The sequence below is a fragment of the Scylla paramamosain genome, chromosome 3 (genome assembly GCF_035594125.1).
Source record: "Scylla paramamosain isolate STU-SP2022 chromosome 3, ASM3559412v1, whole genome shotgun sequence".
In the NCBI taxonomy this organism is placed as follows: Eukaryota; Metazoa; Arthropoda; class Malacostraca; order Decapoda; family Portunidae; genus Scylla; species Scylla paramamosain.
This window is the reverse complement of record NC_087153.1, coordinates 35,393,134-35,416,874: the sequence shown is the minus strand read 5'-3', so window position 1 is coordinate 35,416,874 and position 23,741 is coordinate 35,393,134. Positions and strand designations below refer to the sequence as shown.

The window sequence follows — 23,741 nt, the reverse complement described above, 5'->3', positions numbered from 1 at the left end:
AAAAGGGGAGGTGTTCGGTAACCAAGGTTCCACTGTACACGGATGGGTAGGGCCCCTGTACAGAGTTAGCAACTAGTGGGGGAGTAAGAAGAACTAGTGAAAGACTATTCAGAATGCCCAGTTTAATAGAAGCTGTTTAAACTTGAGATGAGATAAGAAGTTTCCAGTTTGAATTACAAATGAAGGACAGACTGAGGACATTCAATGTAGAAGATAGGGACAATTGAGTGTCCATGAAGAAGAGGAAATAAATGTCGTAGATGTGTGTTGAAAGGAGTAAAAATTTAATTTTTGAGGCAATGGACAAATCTTTGTTTGTTCTGCCCCAATCAGAAGTTTTAGAGAGATCTGAAGTCAGGCTTCCCTAGTATCAGAACTTTTTGATATCACTGTATGTACTTGTAAACACTAAGAGTGGAAAGGGTAGAGAGATGAAGAAATTCTGACATACCTGACAGAAGAAGAGCCTGAGAAAAACTGGGAGAGGAACTGTTGTAGTTGGGAGATTTAAGAACATTACAAAATAAGCAAACCTGAAAGAAGCCAGCAGACTAACATGTGGCAGTCCCTATATAAAACATACCCACATACAAAAACCTACACTTGACTGGGAAGAAACTCACACCAACACCAACTCTCACACATGCTCTGCTATTCACATAAAAATTCTACTCCTTCCAGCATATATATATATATATATATATATATATATATATATATATATATATATATATATATATATATATATATATATATATATATATATACATATAGGAGGGTCCCTCCTATTGTTCTCCAAAACTGTGCCTCTGTGCTTGCACCTTGCCTAGTCAAACTCTTTCAGCTCTGTCAGCAACTACCTTTCCTTCTTGCTAGAAGTTTGCCTACATTCAGCCTGTTCTTAAAAAGGGTGACCGTTCTAAACCCTCAAACTACCATCTTATTACTTTGATTTCCTGCCTATCTAAAGTTCTTGAATCTATCCTCAACAGGAAGATTCTTAAACATCTATCACTTCACAACCTATCTAATTGCCAGTATGGGTTCCATCAAGGCCACTCTACTGGTGATCTGGCTTTCCTTACTGAGTCTTGGTCATCCTCTTTTATAGATTTTGGTGAAACTTTTGCTGTTGCCTTGGATATGTCAAAAGCTTTTGATAGTCTGGCACAAAGCTTTGATTTCCAAACTACCCTCCTATGGCTTCTATCCTCCTCTCTGTAACTTCATTTCAAGTTTCCTTTCTGATCATTCTATTGCTGCTGTGGTAGACAATCACTATTCTCATAAATCTATTAACAGTGGTGTTCCTCAGGGTTCTGTCCTGTCACCCACTCTCTTATTATTCATCAATGACCTTCTAAACCAAACTTCTTGTCCTATCCACTCCTACGCTGATGATACCACTCTGCACTTTTCCACGTCTTTTCATAGACATCCAACCCTTCAGGAAGTAAACATTTCACGCAAGGAAGCCACAGAATGCCTGACTTCTGATCTTTCTAAAATTTCTGATTGGGCAGAGCAAACTTGGTATTGTTCAATGCCTCAAAAACTCAATCCCTCCATCTATCAACTCGACACAACCTTCCAGACAACTATCCCTCTTCTTCAATGACACTCAACTGTCCCCCTCTTATACACTGAACATCATCGGTCTGTCCTTTACTTATAATCTAAACTGGAAACTTCACATCTTATCTCTAGCTAAAACAGGTTCTATGAAGTTCTGAGACGTCTCTGCCAGTTTTTCTCACCCCCCCAATAGCTACTAACTCAGTACAGGAGCCTTATCCGTCCATGTATGGAGTATGCTTCACATGTCTGGGGGGGGTTCCACTCATACCGCTCTTCTAGACAGAGTGGAATCAAAAGCTTTTCGTCTCATCAACTCCTCTCCTCTGACTATCTTCTGCCTCTCTCTCATCGCCTCAATGTTGCATCTCTAGCCATCTACTGCTATTTTCATGCTAGCTGCGTGTCTCCCCTCCCGCGGCCTCGCTGCACGAGACTTCCTTTTCTCACCCCTATTCTGTCCACCTCTCTGATACAAGAGTTAACCAGTATTCTCAATCATTCATCTCTTTCTCTGGTAAACTCTGGAACTCCCTGCCTGCTTCTGTATTTCCACCTTCCTATGACTTAAATTCCTTCAAGAGGGAGGTTTCAAGACACTTATCCTTCAGTTTTTGACTACCGCTTTGGACCCTTATCTGGGAGTGGAATCTCAGTGAGCTTTTTTTTTTTTTTAATTGGATTTTTGTTGCCCTTGGCCAGTGTCCCTCCTACATAAAAAAAAAAAAAAGCATGTTTGCGCCATGAACAAAATAATGCTTCAAGATCTTTGCTAAAAGCGACAGTACTTGCCTGAGACTCCCTATGGCGCACTTGCATAAATGGCCGATGCCAGGTTATGTGTGTTTACCATTGAATTGGACGGACACAAGCACATAGCTAAATACCTATCAGCACAAGCCTGCAACTAAATAGAATACTTGCTAGAAGTGTGGATGGAGTGTCCACCAGGTTGGTAGAGTGTTGAGAAGGAGCTTGTGAATTGAATGCTTGCTGGAGTCACACTCGAACGGAGAGCGGGCACATTTTGAAGCCACTGTTTTGAAAATAACTGATTTCCCGCTTGTCGAGCGGTGAGCGAATTGATATCGCTTTGCTCCGGAATGGTGAATCCGCTCGACTCGTATCCTCATCGTTTCATCCACTCATCACGGTGGACTGTTATAATTTTAAAGAATTCTCATCACCACTAATTTTGCTGTTGGAACGATAGTTCTGACACCCTCTCCGATTCTTTTTAGCTTTTTTCAAATCCTTCACTTTTAGGTTTTTGAGGATGGTATCACACTAGATTAATATGATAGGGCCAAAACAAGACTTGTACTGCGTGAAGCGCCGAAACCACAGCTCCTTTGCCAGACGTATTGTATTCGGAGTTGATGTGTGGCTTTTGCCATTCTGCGGTGCACCTGAGCGACGTGCAGAAATAAGGTGGGCACATAGAATCAATAACAAGGATCCGGTTCGAAAGACCAGTTTGACGAATTAGCATAGACAGGAGGAAAGGCCAGGTTGTTTATATTTGAATTTACCTTGAAGGGCGGACCTATTGGAGATAAGTACCTATTAGCAGACAGACCTATGCATAAGAATATTCAAGATACTTACCTGGAACTTTGGGTGGAATGTCCACCTAGAGTAGTAGGTGACGGGGAACGTAGTGACTACTTTGTATGGTCGCTGGAGAGTACTAACTACACTCAATGAGCTCTGGGAGCGGGCCTATAAAAACTCGGGTCAAGAGGTTGGAACTTCGAATCCTTGTTCGAGCCCAGACCCTTGCCAGTTAAATAACTAACTTAAATTGATGATAATGCCCAGCACCTATCATTGTTCTGTCGGAAATTAACACATTTCCAACAGTTATATATGTGTCACTCGGATGGTATGTTGCAACGGATCGTCATCTAAAGCTCTTTCCAAATTCGTGAAAAGAAATTCCGTAGTTTTTTTCTTTGACCAGCGCAGAGAACAGGGGAAAACCTGACTCCAACAAGGGCATATAATTGGTAGTTGTTTTCCTAACACCTAAAAGTTTCTTGATGCACCACATGTGCTGACGGGTATTGTGTACACTCCCACCACGATCACGCCTGACGTCTTTGGATCGAACCATGGCTACACATTAATAAAGAAATCACCAACCAAACTGAGAGCAAAGTGTAGTAGGGACAACAGTAAATTTTATCTCCGGAACGGCACGTGCGCTCATCGGTCCTCCATAGGTGCGCTGCCCATGTGTTTCCAGGTCATCACACAGTCTTGTGTCACGTGGTGGTGCGCATTGCAGTCCAGCCTCAGTATTACCATCCAGCAAGCAGGTTCATAGGACGTAAACTAGGAGAGGTATTCAGCCATGATGTGTTTCCCTGTTAGCGTGAAACTGACGGCCCCAGATCTGAACATACTGATACCTGTATCCTCGGCTAGGGCACTTTCTACTGTCATTCACTTAGACGGAAGTTTATTTTTAACTAGGTAGATGACGAGTGAGAGCATAAGAGATTGAACTTGTTTATCATATTTACCATGCTTCTTAGAAATGATTATGTAATATTTATAATCCTTGAGGACCAAACTCTCCTCCCAGTTTAGACACTCAACACAGCTTTTACTTAGCTCATACGGACGTATGCATTTAACTCACAGGTTATATGCGTCATGGTCAGCCTCTGGTTACCGTACTCGTGACTGCTGCAGAACCTCTCAGCGCTGACAGCCCCGATGTCCTTGGCAGATACAAGAACATTGGCGCAAGAAGGAACCTCGGAGCACATACGTTAACTCAATGAAGGCTGGAAGATGAATAACGGAGTGGCAGTCGTGGCGCAGGAACGCAGAGGAGCGTACATGCGGGGCGGCTATCGGAGTAGTGATGAATATTGTGTGGTAGTTGTTTAATGAGTCGGTGACTTTTTTTTTTCATATCATTGAGCTAATGTACTACATTAGCAGATTTCATATTATGTAGGTACTACATGAGACAGGTGATGTGTGATAAATAAAGTGTTATGCCTATTTAGAAAGATTGTGGAAAAATATGTATGTATATGGATTTGAAGAGAAGTTAAAGGAATAACAAGTTTTAATATAGGCAGAGTTCTTGAATAAGCAAGAAGGAATGTTTAGGTTGGGAGAGATGGAGGTTCTTGTGTTGCTGAATGTTGACATTCCTACTGGAGAGAGGTAGATAAAGTAATTATTAGGCAAATACCGGTCACTTACGAGAATCGAGGCAGGCTGAGGAATAGGTGCAAATAGAGCTTTCCGTAAGATCCCAATGGTATTGATAAACTACTGCTCTATCATGACTAACAAACATCAATGGACAACATCTCTCTCAAATCAGCTTGCCACAAATGTCTCTACTAATATGATGCAGCTTCTGCACAGGACTGCACTCCCATCCCTCACATATGGTAAAAATATTATTGCATACGGTTCTTTTTGTTCAAATACAAAAACTGAATGAATTACTTTATAAATGATTTAAAAAATACTAATTTATTTACATAATTTATCCCATTGGCAAGTGTTCATGTAAAACAGGAAATTTCTCTCTAAACCCTTCCCTCTTCAGGGGACCCATCTACTGTCACACACACTGATTTATACTGCACAGACAAAGTGGCTGGCATCAAACCTGCTGCTGCTCTGTTTTATATAGACAGCAAAATTAACTAATCTGTATTGGACATATGTTTAGCTGAGAGGACCACTCGGGGGTGTCTTTAGGATTCTCATGATTGTTTACTCACTTGCTGTGAATTCCTGGGTTATTTGAACAATTCTGGGCACTAGTGTTGTCAGTGCTTCCTTTATGATGGATCCATCACTATCTTCCTCATGGTAGGGATGGTTGTGGACAGCTAATGTGAGTTGCTTGTCTTAGCCGAGGGATGATGTTGGGATTTCTCGGCCGAGCCAGCTATTCAGCAGCAGTTGCTACATTGTGTGACCATGGCACTGGTCTTTGTTACCCAAATTTGCTATAGTAACCATCATCCCATTTTTTCCTCTTCTGCCATGCTACACCACTGCTCTGTCAAGGATACATGGCATTTTGATTGATTAATTGTAGAGGAAATGTTAACGTAGAACAAGAACATAAAAAAAAAATAATAAATTAAAAATATGTGAAGACAAATTCTATGAATCATGAACCCTATTACATGATACATATCAGCCATGTGACTTCTTACCATAAGTAAGTAAATAATGAATAAACTGATAAATGAACAAATAATAATAATAATAATAATAATAATAATAATAATAATAATAATAATAATAATAAATATATAAATTAGTCAATAAATATCTTTTTACTGTCAAAAGGAATAGGAAATGAAAGTGAGCAAGGACTTTTTATACATTTTTATTTCTAGTAGATTCATAACAAAACTTTGAAAATGAAGCTTGATTATGAAACACTTGTCAATTTTTAATTGAAAATATAATGATCAATTAGCAAGATCAAAATATGTAAATGTTGAAATGCCAGAACTCAGAAGTCATGTCAAAATATACTTGATAAATGTCAGCAAATTATATTGGTGGTTGCTGTGTTTCTATCAATCCATCTTTGATAAGGGCTATATCTAAGTAATATTATCGACAGGTTTCCGTTACACATACATTGGGACCAGTACCAACTTGTACTCGCTACATTTTTGTTTAACTCAAGGTTTCTCATTATGCAATGCCCAGTTCACAACAGCATCTTTCTCAAAGGAAAATTAACACAAATTTTAAATCAATTTTTGTAATTTTGTTTAATGTTAGAGGGATGACAACCAGAACACTGAGAAATAGGGATACTGGAAGGAGTGTGCACAACACAATGATAAATTTGAAATTGTGAACTATAGAGTAGGGGATCCACTTTACAAGGACATGAGTATGCAAAACAGTTTTGTTGGTAGAAACTTGATGTTTGACATCATGACACTCAATTTTAGCTTATGTTAGAAGGATGACTACCACTATCTGAGAAATGCATGTGGTAAAAAAATTCCATTCAGAACAAGTACAAATATAAAGAAGATGCATGTTTATGAGCAGGAAGTATATGGAGTAATTAAATCAAGATATAATCCATCTGGTTCATTAGAACAAAATATCTGCAAAGAAATGTATAGCTAAGAAAAGGTGTTCAGACACATATATACACTAAAAAAATAAAAATCCATTTGAGCTCCTAGATTTTTTAATGAAATGATAGCAAATCTTCACTGACCACACTGCTCATTGTTTAGTACATATGGTGCCACATGAGTGTGTTCACATACCATCTTTTCAGTCTGCATCAAATAACTACGTTCTGTTCAAGCTGAACAGTTGCACAGGGCCCCTTTGTATTAGAACTTAACAGCAGAACTGATTTATCATGCTGCATCAGAAAATACCTATCCCCTTCATGCACCTGACCTGATCAGCTGATGGAACCAGCTGTGGATGAACCTCCTACAATTAATTCTTGCAAGAGAATTTCATGATGACAACATTGTAATTTATTTCAAAACTCTCTGATCCTTTGTACTCCATTAAAATCACTCATATTATCACAGCCAACAAATTATACATGTTGATTCATACAACTTTCTTTTCACTACAGGTATATAGTCAGTATCAAAAAAGATGAAAAGTGCAATCACAGGGCCAGAGATTGTAACAAAAATTTGAGACACATCATTAGGAACATTTTTTTTTTTCCAGTTCCTTTGCTGTTGGGCAAGGATTACATTCTATTTCTCTTTTCATAATGTTCAAGGTTTGCTGAGCAACTTACTTTCATCACTCAGGCCTTGCTTTTATGCTCTGGGATAGACGCCTTGCCACCATCTTTGAACTTCTAAACTTGTACCCACCAGTACACAGTTGTCTTTCAAACTCCAATAATACTAATTGTTTCTTTAACTAGTTTCATTCCTTGGCACAATGCCACTACAAATGCTATTTCATCACTAGTAATGGGCATTTTAGTAGCCATTGGCAGGAGATATGTAAAGATATGCAACATTAACTTGCGAAAGTTATCTCTGGAGTGCAAGCACGAAAAACATCTTGTCACTCAACTATCAAATTTACATAAAACTGTTAATGTGTGAGAGTACCGAAGGTCATTGTGTGTCTTGAGTTATCATATCAGATATTGTCAGTGCTCCATTCTCCTATGTAACCTAATGGACTAGCTGAATGACATGTGGACGTTTACACCTACTGAGGATTTTGTCATCTTTGATGCTGACTGGAAACCAAAATTACCGTGCCTACACAAATTTTTCAATTAGGAAGTCATCTTTTATCTGATTTGCACAAATTTCAAACATAATACTCATACTCACTTTCCTTAAATATGAATGGAAATTGACAAAGCAGTTACATCCTGGGTATGCACACTGATAGGTTTTGAATGAGAGATAATGATGTTGAATAGTCTACAATTTCAAAGTATAGGTACATTTTATTTTTACAATCCAAGTTAAGATGTGCAATAACTTACTGTTTCCGTCAGGGAAGAGCCTATATAAAAGTTTGCAGAACTTACATTTTCATATATAAAGCCTCTATACTCTTCATTAAGGAAATAACCAACTACCACTAAAAAAGAGCTAATACAACAACATACGATAATGACTTACAAGAGAGGTAAGAGACCATGTTATTCTTAGTAGAAATTGTATACACACATGCTCATTTCAAACTGCTTTTGGCTTTTGGTAAACTTTTAAAATCACACACACTACAGTAGGAATGAAGACAGGAAGGAGTGAGGGAGGCATGAACATGTGAAATTGTTATTTTGAGTAAAAATATTTCTATGACTGTTGGTGTAGAGTCAAAAGAAGATTATCACTTTTTTTGTTTGTGTTATCTGGCCTCAAAACCAAAAATACAGATATATATATATATATATATATATATATATATATATATATATATATATATATATATATATATATATATATATATATATATATATATATATATATATGAATGAATAAAATATTATTGTTTTATCTCAATGAGAGAGGAGACATACCAAAAGATGCAGAATTCTCTGTGAAATGATGTATAGAACAAAGTTTCAAATAGCAAATTAAGGTTAAGCATACCATAATATACAAGTATTACTACTCTCAAGCTTCAAAACAAGACCACAATGAGGTTCCTATGGTTAATAGTAAGCTTGCTACTGGTGATAAAGATGCTGTCAGTATTCAGGAATTTTCATTCATTAAATGTGATCTCAGTCAGACTGGACACAAAATCAAGTGTACTGTACTGTTGACTAATATGTGTAACACACCATCAAGGCAAAGTAACTAAGGTGCAGCTGTTCCCAGTGGTTTATTAGACAGTTGGATGATGCCAAAAATAAATTCTGAGCCCATGAATTCAAATAAACCACAAATAAAATGCCAACAGTTCATCCATGGTATATATATATATATATATATATATATATATATATATATATATATATATATATATATATATATATATATATATATATATATATATATATATATATATACTCGTATATATATATATATAGTATTCAGATTATTATTGCATTGACAGTTTAATCACAAGCATAATATTTTCTATATAATTGCAATAAGTTCACTTATGCTATAAGCTCCAGCACCATATAACTCTACATTAAAGTTATGGCAATAACTATAAATGATCAACTAGAACAACTAAAAATGTATCTTGGAATTAATCCCTTCAGTGCTCTATCAAGGCTGTGATGCTGCTGCTGCTTGTTACAAATTGAATTTGTCGCCCTTTTTACATGTTCCAACAGTACTTCACAGTCTTTATTTTCACAGGTCCAAGTAATCTTCATAGAACTTCATAAGGGTGGTCCTTAATCCCAATGATGTGAAGGAATGAAGATAAAGATGGGAATATTGTTGGATCATAAAAGGGCATGAGATTCATGTCAAACATAAAAAGAATTAACCAAGCTATGGGTAACATGATGTACAAAAGAAGCCAATTTTGTTGCTTTGGGCTTTGTCTTTCTGATGATGCATGTGTATTTTTGCAACAATGCTTAGTTTCTCAGATATAGATATGAAAAAAAGAGACCCACCAGTTGAATCACCTAAGCAAACACAGCGGCATCATTGCATTTGGTGGTTTGCACAATGATGAGTTTAATCCCAAAATCTTTCACAACCAATTTTTTTTTTTCAAATTCAACTGCTGTTAAATTTGACTAAAATTCATTATCACATAAACCTGTACTTATGATACTTGTTTAGATTTCTTTGTTTTCATGTCTTGAATAACAGGAGACTAATTTTGCACATACATACTAATCTTTTTTACTAACTTGCCTAGTGCCACAGCCATATATATACGTATATGGTCTGGAGTTTACCTGCAGGCAATGCCATCGTCATATATATTATGTCCAAAAAAATGAAAAATTTGTAATAAAAATTATTATTGTGACCTGAAAATTGTGGTGCAGCTGGAACATGTTTTCCTTGCCACATGCTCAAGCAGCTGATTCACTCATGCTAGAAAACTTGGTACAATAGTTATAATACAGTAGTATAATATAACAGTAATGGAATAGCATAAGAGCATAGTATAATAAATTAATAGTAATAGTAATAATATAGTACTACAGTATAATAGCATAACAATAGTTATAAGAACTTGAAAATAACAGAAAAATAGTGATAAATGATGGAATATTACTATACTAATTTTCATGGTTTTAGTTCCCCAAAACCATGATTTCTGTTATTTTGTTACATCTGAGTTGATGTGGCCAGAGAGAGAGAGAGAGAGAGAGAGAGAGAGAGAGAGAGAGAGAGAGAGAGAGAGAGAGAGAGAGAGAGAGAGAGAGAGAGAGAGAGAGAGAGAGAGAGAGAGAGAGAGAGAGAGAGAGAGAGAGAGAGAGAGAGAGAGAGAGAGAGAGAGAGAGAGTGTGCGTGTGTGCGTGTGTGCGTGTGTGTGTGTGTGTGTGTGTGTGTGTGTGTGTGTGTGTGTGTGTGTGTGTGTGTGTGTGTGTGTGTGTGTGTGTGTGTGTGTGTCAGGTTACACTAAGCACAGGTCAGGAGTCACTCTTGGCTGGCAATGGGTGGGTTAAGGGAGTGTTTGCACAAGATTCCTCTCAGAGAGGAACTAGCCTTGAAGAAAACAATAGTAAACTCATATCAATATCTTTCAATATCCACACCCACAGAGGCTGTGCACATGTTCTTTGCATCCCAGCCATAGTCAAGAAATAATGAAAAATGTCTCAGATTAGTGCCTTGGCATGATTCCTTAGTAACTGCTACCTCAGCAAAGTGGCATGGGTGAGACTGACAAGTTTTATCATTGCACCTTTGGCTCTAGGTGCTCTATGCATTTTTCTTTTTATTTCAACAATTCTGTGTGCAAAGCCAAAATGCAGAAAAGCAAAATTTTGCAATGGATAGTGCACAAAAGTCAATAAGATCCAAAAAGTGTGGGTGGCTACTGTGATGCCTGCAGCTTTGAGTGCCTGATGCCCTTTAAAAACTACAGAACCAGGTACCATGAGCTCTAGAGTAGTTAATACAAGTTGAAAATGTCGGGAATCTAATTTAGTACACAATATATGTAGATCAGTATGAAAAATATTTTTAATAGCAATTATTTTTTCCACTAATCATGAATATTTTGTCCCCTAAAAAAAAAAAAAAAAAAAAATGTTAGATTTCTTAATAATTTGATTGCAGCATTCTACAAAACAAGGCAACAAACAGGTGAATTGGTAAGCATGTTTTCAGCTCAAAACAAATAAATGAATGAGCCACAAGGAAATAAACAAGTTTACTAATTAAAGAATTGATTAAATAAATCAAAGTAAAAAACATATAAACTATTAAAAAATGTAAAAAATCCATTTTGGTAGCAACAACTCAAACAATGCCAGCAAAAGAGGAGTTGTTGTTTTATTGAGTGATATAAATGAAACTGATGAATAGTTTCCAGGAAGGAGACAAAAATTAAAGTAAAAAAGAAAAAAAAAAAAAAAAGAAAAAGAAAAAAAGGAAAAAAGGATAAAAAAAAAAAAATCCTGTGTTTTCAAACTCAAGAAAGAATGCAACATATGAATGTATTATTCTACTGTGTAAAAATCCCAGGGAAATTGGAGCCATATTGCAAATTTCATGATATCCTTCCCTTAAAATTTCACTAGATAAAATTTTTATAAAGAAAAAAACTTACATCACATTCCTAGGAATAGTCAGTTATGGCACATGCTATTAAATATTTACAGTTCAAATACTTGCCATAACATTTTTGGGATTTGTTATAAAACTACCAAAAGTAAAGCTAATGAGTATACCATGTATACTGACTTACTAGGAAAATATATAGATACAAAATACTCAGGCAGATGTTGAAAATGTTAGTGAATGCTTACCACACACACAACTTTCAATTTTCCAGTTGCTTTGAGATCACGTCATACATGTCACTCCTCTTCTGCTTCTGGACAGGGATCATCTGTCGCACCTTTGTCACGTAATCCATGTCTGAAAAGTGTGTAAGATAAAGTCAACTTTATCATTTAAGGTTCTTGAAAATACAAGCAGGTGTCTAATGAGATCAGATCATGACAAGTTATAAGGGGATCATTTATAGGGTTGATATGTCATTACATCAATCCTTACTCCCTGATGAAAACTTAGTACATATCTAGTCTAACACACATTTATACATTCATATCCATCACTCATTAGTCAAGATGCAAAAGATTGCTCAATGAAATGTAAACAAGGAATTATATCATTCAAACAGCTATAAAACTTAAGTAATTTCTTACATTTACTGTTTCATCATCATGACCAAAATTTCCATGTCTTAAATCATTTGATCACTTGTCTACCTTTCATTTTTACTTTATTCACCTTAGGAAGTTTTGTTTTGTTTCTTTTCCTGTCAAATTTAAACCTTTTTATGGTGAATAAAATAAATAGCTTTCACACACACCACAATGAAGGTAAGTACAGCAACTTGAGGTGCACCAATTCTCTCTTTCTCTAGTACGGTAAACCCTCCATTTGGTGAATTCTAGTCTAGCACATTTGAAGTTGGCTAGAAAATAAAAAATTACCCAGCCCTCCAGCTTGAAGAGCAAGCCCTAACCATAGGCTGCAAGTTTTATTGGTTACCAGATATGACTTGTATGCTGCACATGAAAATGTCTACTTGCAAACTGTCAGGTCTAATGGCTACTGTGCCACACCACCACAAGACCACTCTTCACACTCACATCGCATTACTATGTGCCATAATCACTGTTTCTTATTTTCCAATGCATATTTCAGAGTGGCTTTGAACATGCCTATGGAAAGTGAAAACACTACTTCGGATGGCAGAACATTGTTTTTATCATCACTGTGACTCAATGAGACCATTGAAGGATACCATTCTTCTTGACATTTTTTTGTATACTTATCTATTTATTTATTTTATTTTTTATTTTTTTTAGGTGAGCATGCATTATAAGTTAGATGTGTCAGAAGATGGCACTGATTTACCTAGTGTACTAAAGGACTTTGATTTTGCAGGCCTTGATAAAATAAAATGAAGGAAGAAGTATTACAGGCATGAGGCAATAGTGGAGAAAAACAAGGATGAAAGTCTTTCCCTTCCAGATTTGGATTCTAGTTTGGTCTACATAAAGCAAAACTTTGATTGTGGCATTGGCTGAGTTTGTTCCCTGATATGCCAGGGAATGACCATGGGTTACCCTTAAGTGCAAACTAAAATGCTATGCATAAGATGAAACCCTTGGTTTGGATGAGACTTTTTTTTGGCACCAATTACTCACCAAACTTGAGGGTTTACTGTACATGTATCAAAAGGTTCTCATAGGAGAGCCATGCATATAAAATACAGGAAGCTTGCACATTTGATGTAGCTTGCCTAGACATTTGTATATGGCAACACTTATCAACTGCTATCCAGCTTCAGTTCTGGTGAACTACCACATTTACGAATGTTAGTGATCTCAGAAGTGATCAACATCACAGCTTTCTGTTGCCCAGCCACAAAGTTGATGAGCACAGTTCAGCCATCATTTCTTGTAATGTTACTGTATTCCCTATTTTTTAGAAATTCTGGTCCTAGGTGGTGTATCAGTGAATGATACATACCTGTGAGATGGCATCAACTCCATTAGTGCTGGGAGGGGTGATGGGAGGGATGGTGACCAAGATAAGAATCCTAGCTGCAGTATGCACCAGATGGAGCAATAGGTGAAAGTAGCAGTATCCAGCAGCCTCACCTCACCACCTTACACTTGTCTCACCTACACACTTCATTACACCTAATATTACATAAATAATGTTTCCTTGGCCAACAGTAGCTCCTTAAACATACCATAACTAAAATTAATGAAATGTAGTCAATGCATGCTCCCCAATGATAGATTAACTAAAACTACATCAGAGCAGTGACAAGGTACATTATCACAGATTAATTTCTTTTCATACTTTTCCTCATCAAGATAATTAATCAATTTACAATGCACAATACAATGATTCCTTATAAAGGTAGTTCACAGCTTTGTGGAATAAACAATACCAAATATGAACTTGTTCTACAGTGCTCTTGTGACAAACGATGTTGAAAGACTAAGCGAGTTCTGGGACAAATTTATATATATATATATATATATATATATATATATATATATATATATATATATATATATATATATATATATATATATATATATATATATATATATATATATATATATATATATATATATATATATATATATATATATATATATATATATATATATATAATGCAAAAACATTTTAGATGTTTACATTTTCTTCTTTAATCAATTCTTATTTTGTCTTCTCAGCAGCAAAACCAACAAAATTTACATCAAAAATAAATATCATGATTACCTAATTAGGAAAAAAAAAGAAAAAAAGAAAAAAAAGAAAAAAAAAGCTTCAAATTAGATTTATGGACTTGAAAGTGGGTTTGCTTAATGAGCACTGGCACTCCCACTACTACTATTGTTGCCCTCCTCTACAACCAATTATTACTTCTCTGTATCTTAAACACATACAAAAGCCAACAAACTTCCATGTACTGGGTTTTCTCAAAACTTCTTTCACCTTTCTTTTCTCTCTCTCTCTCTCTCTCTCTCTCTCTCTCTCTCTCTCTCTCTCTCTCTCTCTCTCTCTCTCTCTCTATTTTATTTATTTTTTTTTCCTATTTTCATGATGACAGTCCTTACATTTGTGTATTTACCCAGTTATAGTACTCATGGCTTGTGTTACATTCAAGTGTTCCTGTGTCTATTTGCATTTGTCCACTTTTTCTTTGATTAATGTACACTCTTTGCCTCTTATTACTTCTTTTGTCTGTTCTGGATATCTATATTTCAATGGGAAGGATGTACTTTTTTTTATTTTTTAAACATCTTCCATTTTTTGTGACTTAGATATCCAGTCCCTTTCTATTTTATCACTAACAGAGATTTTATATACATATTTCCAGTCCATTCATTAACTTCTACATTATATAATATAGTCTCCTCTTTCATCTTCTTAGTGTTGGTAAATCTACTTCCTTTAATCTCTTATAATATTATAATTTCTAGTTCTGACAGTTGCTATTCTATGCATTCTTTCACTTTATTGATTCTTGTTTATTTACCTTTTTTAGGTGGGCAGACCACACAATATTGCCATCTTCCAATTCTGATATAATCAAAGTAATGATAGTTTTTTCATCACATATTTGTCCAGGAAGTCAAAGAACACTCCTGTGTTCCTCCAACAGCATCTATGTACCTTTATCCTAATTAATTGTTTGTGTAATTTTCCTTTCCTTGGTCACATGTTATCTGTATCTTTATTCCTAGATCTTTTCTTCAGTCACTCTGTTTATTATTTATTTGCCAATTTATATATATGCCCAAGTAGGTCTGTGTCCACTCTTTTCAAATTCCATCACATGACATTCATTTGCACTTGTATGTCATTCTATTTTCCATCCATGCATCTTATCTAAATAATTTTGTAGGCCCTTGCAATCTTTGTGGCTTATTATCTATGTTGATTTTTGCATTATCATCAAACTGACTAATGTAACAACACTACTTACTCTTTCAGGCACACTTTATATGCATTGTAAACATCACTAGTGCCAACACTAATCCCTAAATCACTTTGATTGTTATTTCTTTTCCATTCTATATTTGCATCTTTTAATACTTTTTCATTTGTCTTCCATTTATGTAATCTTATATACACTTTTTTTTATTGTCCCCTTTGATCCTCCTGTGTTCTCCAACAACCATCTTTTTAAGTCAGGGGCAGGCAACCTATGGGCCACAGACCACATGCAGTACCCAAAAGCCTAGTGTCCAGCTTGCCACCATGCTTGGCACTAACATTGCAATCTGGCCCAAAAAATCCACCCAAAAATAAATAAATCGTACCAAAACACCATTGCCATCTTCAACCCTGCGTGAAAGAAGCACTCTTTCATCAAGTACCTTGCTCAGGCTCAGTGCCTGTCCATAGTCCTCAGAATTCAATGTGCACTAACACAGCAAGACAAAGCACCAAGCTTCAAACATTGGGTCGATGTCTTCCAAGAACATGAATGATGACACTGCTAGACTGTCAGGCCCCATGCATGCTGAGGTCAACAAGGTGGCATACACTAGTTGTCTCCTGCCTCCTTGTTTGGTGGATAAAGACACTCTCCTTCATCAAGTGTTGCCTCATCACTGTGGTGAACTCCATCAGTCCTGAATAGCATTCTACCTTTGAAAGTGAAAGCCCTTTGTCTCATATTGTTTGTCATCATAATGAGATGTCAACAATGTTCCCCATGTTGTATCTACACAAAACACACTGCCCAACTGGCCATTTTTGTCCATGTGGCAGTGCTGACCTCCGGGTGTGTGAGAAATTCCTCCAGCTTTTTCAACTGCACAGCAACTTCACTGGGCAAGACATTTTTGATGCCATACTTCAGTGTGTGAAGCAGCATTCCCTTGACCTCTCGTCTCTTAATGTAACAAGAGGTGGTACCCCAGTGATGACTGAGAAGAAGAAAGGAGCTGCTTTACTACTAGTACATCACTGTGAGGCTGCCAGACACACACAGCCCATCCATCAAGAGTCTGCCAACCTCATGAACTTCATGTCTATCATAGTAAAGGTCATCACTTCTATCCTCTCTCACAGCCTAAATCACCACCAACTCTAGGTGTTGATGGACAAAGTCAACAAACACTATGGCAACCTGCTCAAGTTCTGCAAGATTAGCTGGTTGAGTCATGTGGCCATGCTGTTCTGTGTGTGTGACCTGCAGCAAGAGATTACCAATTTCCTCTCTCAGAACAAACTTTCCCAAGCTGATAACTTATCAAACCCACAACAGCTTCCTCACCTGGTCCTAATCATGGACATCACTGCATACCTGAACAACCTCAACATGAAGGTACAAGGTAAGGACATTCTCATGAGAGACATACAATCAACCATCACAGCCTTTGAGGTCAAGCTGTATTTGTGAGAGGCTCAGTTAGCTAATGGTTAGTTTGTGCATTTTCCTCCCCTTGTTGTTTGTGTCCCTGATGACACTTGTGTTTATGTCATCACTTCTCAGCAGAAGGAATTTGTCTCCCATTTCCCTTGAGTCAGGAAACTGGTTGTAGACTGCAAGCTGTTTTCCACCTCCTTTGACTTCCTTGTGGATGAAACCACTACCCTCCTGTAGATGAAGTCAGTGGAGCTGCAGTGCAATGATGAACTAAGGGTGAAGTCCTGCATCTTCTCTCCACTATCTTTTTTCGAGGATCTTGTCCTCCCTTCTGGCAAGTATCCAAATTACAGTGGGTATATTCAAGGCATCGTGGCTATGCTTGGCAGCACCTTTTATTGCTGTGAACTGTTCTTCTCAAAAATAGAGTACAGTAAGTCTTCCTTTTGCTATGGGCTCTAAGACAGCTATCTCAATGACATTTTTATGTTGTCTACTTCAATTATTGAGCTGGACAATGAAACACTTACTCAAGGCAAGCAGCACCAATTCTCTCTCCAATTTTGTATGTTTTTTTTTCAATAAAATTCTTACTTAAAGTTAATTTGGGGTGATCATTTATCACTCCAGCCCACAGGCTGCCCATTAAAGTCTCATCTGGCCCTTACCCTGGAAAGGTTGCCCATCTTTGTTGTAAGTATTACTGTTGCCAATAACTTTAAAAGTGTTCATGTCTTAACAGAACACCACAGGTCTTGTTGAGTTCTCTCAAAAGACCTCTATGCTTGTTGATTATCATTTTGAAGGTGCTGCCTACATGCTGTGCTTGCCAACAAGTGCACATCAGTCAGCAGGTGGTCCTTAACATCAGAATATAACCTTATCTTAAAATTTGTTGACAGGAATGGATTTGAAGTCAATCTGTGGATAAAACTTGGCTAAACTGAACTACCTCATAATTCCACCAGGCTACAAAATGTGAAAAAAGGAAGGAGTGAAGGCCAAGTAAGGAGAGAAGAGTGGCACAACTTCCTCCTATGGGTAACATTTATGGTACTTCACTCTACCACCACTGTACCAGATATTAGATACACGCATCTGCCCATGCAGACCTGCACTGAAGGATAAATTTATATCATTATTATATAATTTTCCAGTTCTCTGTGGTATAATGCAATTTCAGACACTAATTATGTGTGGCTGATTTTATCTCACATCTCTCTCAAAATACAAGCAGGTGACAAATATATCACTGTAGATATAGAAAGTAATACCTAGTTCTAGAATTGAATCCTCACATGAGGGCATTGGTGCTGCCTTGCCACACAGGCAGTGAGGGGTATTACTGTTTTAATATGCAGTGATATGCATCACCTGCCCTGTACTAAGATTGATTAATTTACAGTTACCCTCACCAAAATGAAGTTTGGATAAGGATAAAACACCAAGACTCCCAGTGCCTCACCTTTAAATTTCATAAGTGGTGAGGTGGCACCATCACCTCCCTGCAAGATTTTGATTCCACTGCAGGGTATTATTTTTTATATATATAATGTTGTATAATACAGTACCTTCCTAATCTGTGACACTTATGATCCTTGTTCACCAAAGTTGAAAATATTTGGTTACACTGACCGTAGAGATGTTGATGAAGTTGCAGTTAACGGGCACCATCCTGATACAGTGGACATTCAGCATGGATAAAATAAAGATATGACTACATATTGAGGTTATACACAGAAATTAATACTGCTGTGCATGGTGTCTAACATGGGGTGTTTGCTTACACAGGATCTTACCATGAAGACCTATTATATGACCAGAGCCTCAGTCACCAACATAATTTTTGCAACCACCTAACAGCTATTGTCCTCATAGCTTTGTCCCATAAATGGAACTAATGTTGTCATTCTGAATGTAACTTAGAAACAAGAAAAGGAACAAGGAACCAGCACTAATCATCACCTTCCAAAATTATTGGCATATCTGTGATCCTTGTTAGGCATAACTATTGATACCTATCCCTCCAACTCTGCAGAGAATCGGATGCCCTTCCAGAAAGATGAAACTGAAATACTCTTTTATGTGATGAGAAAATGTAACAGAAAATTTCTTCAGAAGTAATATCCATACCAACCAATGACCTTAAATTAACCCAAGTTAAGTTAAACCTATCCATCTATCTATACACCAGGATGGCAATCGCACATAGGATGACCCAGACAAAGCACCACAAAGTCATACACACATCATTCACACTCTTAGCCCCATTAAACCTGGTGGCAAAAAAATAAACTTACCTAGATCAGCATATACAATGGCTTCCTCATCCTCACAGGTGGACACCACTTCTCCCCAAGGACTCACCACAGAAGAGTGACCCCAGGCAATATAAGAGGCATTAGTATCCCTGGCAGGTGAAATGGTCCCCACATATATCTGGCAAGAAGGAATTTCAACCTTAAGTGGATTTTACAAGAAGTACCTTAACAAGTCACAAATCAAAGATGGAGATTTGGTATTTCTTTAGAAAGTAACCCACAAAATCAAATAAACATCTATAACTTAAATGTGCAGCATTATTTCTGTAAAACACTAAAAAATTTTGCATATCAATTTTCACTTGTACTGCAAAATGGTAAAATCTAACAAGAATTGATTCCCACCTGATTATCTAGAGCACGGCACTGCTGCAGCAGACCCCAATGAGCAGGGCCTGTGGTCATATTGAAGGCCCCAGGGTAAAGCAGCACCTTGCAACCTGCAGAAATAGTAAGTTTAGAAATGGATTCCTCAGTTGTACTTTTCTTTTAGCATTTAGCAGGACCTTAAACTTTCCCCACATACATTTTCTTTACAAACTCTTCACTCTACCCTCTCAATATGGCCATATCATCTCAGCGTGTTCCTTTTCAGCAATTCCATCACTCCATGGTTTACATAATTTGCACAGGCAAATCATCTCTTGTACACATTATTCCTCTCACCCTCACATCCTGTCACTTCTCATGTCTCTCTCACATAATTAATTTCCACAGCACACACTCTTAACTGTTGTTCCCCAATTTCACGTTCAGTCTCTAATCCATATATCAATGTTGGCAGGACACTACTTGGTACTGTATTCCTTTAACCCCATCTTTACATCCACAGACACATCTTATTCCATGACTTGCATGTGATCCTGTGACATCCCTACTTGTACCTTTCACAATCCTCTCTTTTATCTCTCTATCCATCTCATAATGTTTACCTAGCACTGTTCCCATACACTTAAATGCACTCACTTGTTCCAATCTTTCTCCTCCCATAACCACCTCACACTTTCCTACAGTTGGTACACTCATCCTGTAAGGCATTCTAAGGTCACACCCTCCACTTCTCCTCCTTCAAACATCACCACCTTGCTCTTCCAAACATTTATTCTCATGTTCTATAACACACCCACCCTATGGAATTGATCCACCACTCACTCAAGTTCCCTTTCACTCTTTGCTAATAAGACAGCATCCTCTGGAAACAAAATGTACAGTAAAATCCCTCTCATCCGGCATTCGAGTATCCGGCACATTTTTCCCCGAGCCTTAAAATCAATAAGAAATCAATGTGTACTCATAAAATCGATTAAAATTCCTGCGCGAGGCATACTTTGTCCCCTCACCACCAGAGCACACTGCTTCGCGCCACCCGTGGCCCACTGCACTGTGTTTACTCAGTGACTCAGTCCCATGTGTGCACTGTTTATCGCCTGATGCCTTCATCATGCCTAAAGTTGTAGAAAAGAGGAAGCGTGTTGTGCTTACACTTAAGCAGCTGATCAGATCAGCTGCTGATTAAGATCAGCTGATCTTTGTTATGGTAAGATGCGTGAGTGTAGGGTGGTGATTGTGGACATAATTTCACTTCTATTCAAGTATCCAGCATGTCAGCGGTCCCATTGATGCTGGATAAGAGGGATTTTACTGTATCCCTGTTTCACTCCTGTTACTATAGTAAGACTCTCTCCAACCTCTCTTTCCACCATCATATATGTACTTGCATCCCTTCAAAAGCTTCCAAAAGAAGTCTTCCTGTTTTCCTACATACACACATTTTAAGAATGTCCTCTGATCCACACAACCTTTTCCTTCCCTGAATCTTCCCTTTTCCTCACTAACCTTCATCTCAATCACTTCCATCAGTCTCTCAGCAAGAATCTTCCAGACTCTTCCTGGCACAGTAAGCAAACTTATCCCCCTTTAACTATTACACTCATTCCAACAACCTTTACCTTTACATAAATTTACATTAACTGCCTTCCTCCTTTCATCTGGCACTTCTCTTTGCCTCTAGACCACCTCACAAACTATTAGAAGCATCCATTCTACCACCACTTCACCTCCACTACTATAGTTATTCCACCTATGCCTTCAACTTTGCTACACTTTAGCCTATTTTTTTCTCTCTATCTGCCTTTGTTTACTTGTTTTCTTGTGTATTTACCCAGTTGTATTTACCTAGTTGTGGTGTACGGGATGGGGAGCTACACTCATGCTGTTCTGTCTTTATATCTACTATTGTCCAACTTGGCCTTGAAATTATGAATCCACCTTGCATGAACTACATCTTTTTCCAAGCTATTCCATGTCTCTACTATTCTTCGAGAAAAACTGTTCTTTTTAATATCCCTTCTACAGATGCCCTTTTTCAACTTCTTTCCATGTCCTCTGGAATCTCTTGCATCCCATGTTATCAAATCCTGCTGTTCCACTTTTTCTAATCCATTCATTAGCCTATACACCACAATCAGGTCTCCTCTCTCCCTCTGTTTTTCCATCATCTATAGATTCAAACTTCTCAATCTTTGTTCTTATGATAAGTCTTGAAGACTTAGAACCAACTTTGTTTATGACCTCTGAATCCTCTCCAATTTCTTTATATTAATTTTTGTACTTGGTGACCACACTATTCCTGCATATTCTAACCTTGGGCATATCACAGTTACAGTCAGTTTCTTCATAATTTCCTCATCTAGATATGTAAATGCTACTTTTATGTTCCTCACAAGGTTGTAAGTTTCACCAATAATCCTATTTATGTGTTTCTATGGTAATAAATTATCAGACACAGTTACTCCCAGGTCCTTTTCCATTATTGTTTTCTTAATCTTTTGTTTCCCATTTTGTAGCTGCCTAGCATTCTCTTATTACTCTTCCTAAATTCCATCACACTCCATTTTCTCATGTTAAATTCCATTTCCAACCTATGATTCCATTCCCATATTCTGTTCAAATCCTGCTGCAGTGCTTGGCAATCTTCTTCCCTTCCCACCTTCCTAAGTAACTTGGTATCATCAGCAAACAAACTCACATAACTGTTCACTTCTTTTGTAATTTCATTAACATATACTGGAAACATTACTGGAGCCAGTACTGACCCTTGCGGAACTCCACTTATCACTTTCCTCCATGAGGACTTTCTATCTCTAATTACCATTCTCATTTCTCTGTCCTTCAAAAAATCCTCCATCCACTTCAAAATCACTCCATCTAGACCTCCAATGTTTTTGATCTTCCATAGCAGTCTCTTATGTGCATCAATGTTTTCCATAGATCCAGATAAATTCCATCTGCCCAGCCATCTGTTTCTTGTACTATAGATATCACCCTCAAGTAGAAGCATATGAAATCTGTTGTGCAAGATCTTCCTTCTCTAAAACCAAATTGCCTGTCAGTCAATCTGTTCTGGTCTTCTAGGTACTTTATCCACCTATCTTTAACCGATCTTTCACAACTCTTAGTAACCACACATGTCAGGGACACTGGTCTATAATTCAATAGTTCTTCCTGACATCCCCCTTTATAAATTGGAACAATGTCTGCTCTCTTCCAGTCTATGGGGACTTTACCCTCAGCTAATGAACTCATTATGATACTATGTATCTTCTCAGCGAACTGTTTGCTACATTCCTTCTGAATTCAACCTGACACACTATCTGGCCCCAAGGCTTTTCTCACATCAAGATCTTCAATTATTTTCTCACTTCTTAGACTGCAACTTTTATTTCTTCCAGGGAGTCTACATGTTCTTCCAACCATTCATGTCCTCTAAATTCATTCTCTCTTTTGTGTGTGAGTGTGTATGTGTTATTGCGATAAATTATCACAATAACAATATTAGGTTATCGGTTATCTGAAATTTTTTTTCCTGCGTTATTGATTCATCAGTATCACTGATACTTTTGGTTCCAAACTAGCGATAAGCAATAATTTTAGTTTTTGGAACATGGGCATGTTGAAGTTTTAAACTTTCAAAGTCAAATGTTATTTTACTCAAAACAGTACTTTTCATTTGTGAAGAGACAAGATAAACATTGAATCTGAATTTTTTCTAAGACTTTTCTAAGCTCTCTAAAATAAACATAAAAATAAAGATTTGGATTATCAGTTTTTTAAATTTAAAATATCAAGATTGTTATCACTAGTATTGGAATTTTGGATTTATCAGTTATTGGTTATTGGCTGAATTTATTTTATTATCGATTTATCAAGTTATCGATTATCAGTTATCACTGATGGGGTCACCATTATCAATTTATCGGTTATCGTGATACATTTTTTTCATTATTGCGCCCAGCTATGGTATTTACCTAA

General features: G+C 37.1%; 1 protein-coding gene and 1 long non-coding RNA gene across 5 annotated transcripts in view; one reads left to right on the top strand and one right to left on the bottom strand.

Moving 5' to 3' along the window:
• The first annotated feature begins 971 nt into the window (after positions 1 to 971).
• Positions 972 to 7,793, top strand: LOC135094479 (uncharacterized). Of its 2 annotated transcripts, none has more exons than XR_010263837.1 (2): positions 972 to 3,006; positions 4,225 to 7,793. It is a non-coding gene; the product is annotated as an uncharacterized LOC135094479 (long non-coding RNA). The 2 variants fall into 2 exon arrangements; XR_010263830.1 differs by lacking the exon at positions 972 to 3,006 and adding an exon at positions 3,016 to 3,921.
• Positions 5,938 to 23,741, bottom strand: part of LOC135094456 (omega-amidase NIT2-like) — a 26,125-nt gene continuing 8,321 nt past the window's right edge. For all 3 annotated transcript variants that reach the window (XM_063994574.1, XM_063994556.1, XM_063994563.1), the window contains 3 exons: positions 19,776 to 19,870; positions 19,410 to 19,548; positions 5,938 to 12,113 (listed from right to left, as the gene is read on the bottom strand). In XM_063994574.1, coding sequence (XP_063850644.1) covers positions 12,016 to 12,113; positions 19,410 to 19,548; positions 19,776 to 19,870 — 332 coding nt within the window. In that variant the 3' untranslated portion in view covers positions 5,938 to 12,015. The remainder of the gene's footprint in view (positions 12,114 to 19,409; positions 19,549 to 19,775; positions 19,871 to 23,741) is intronic.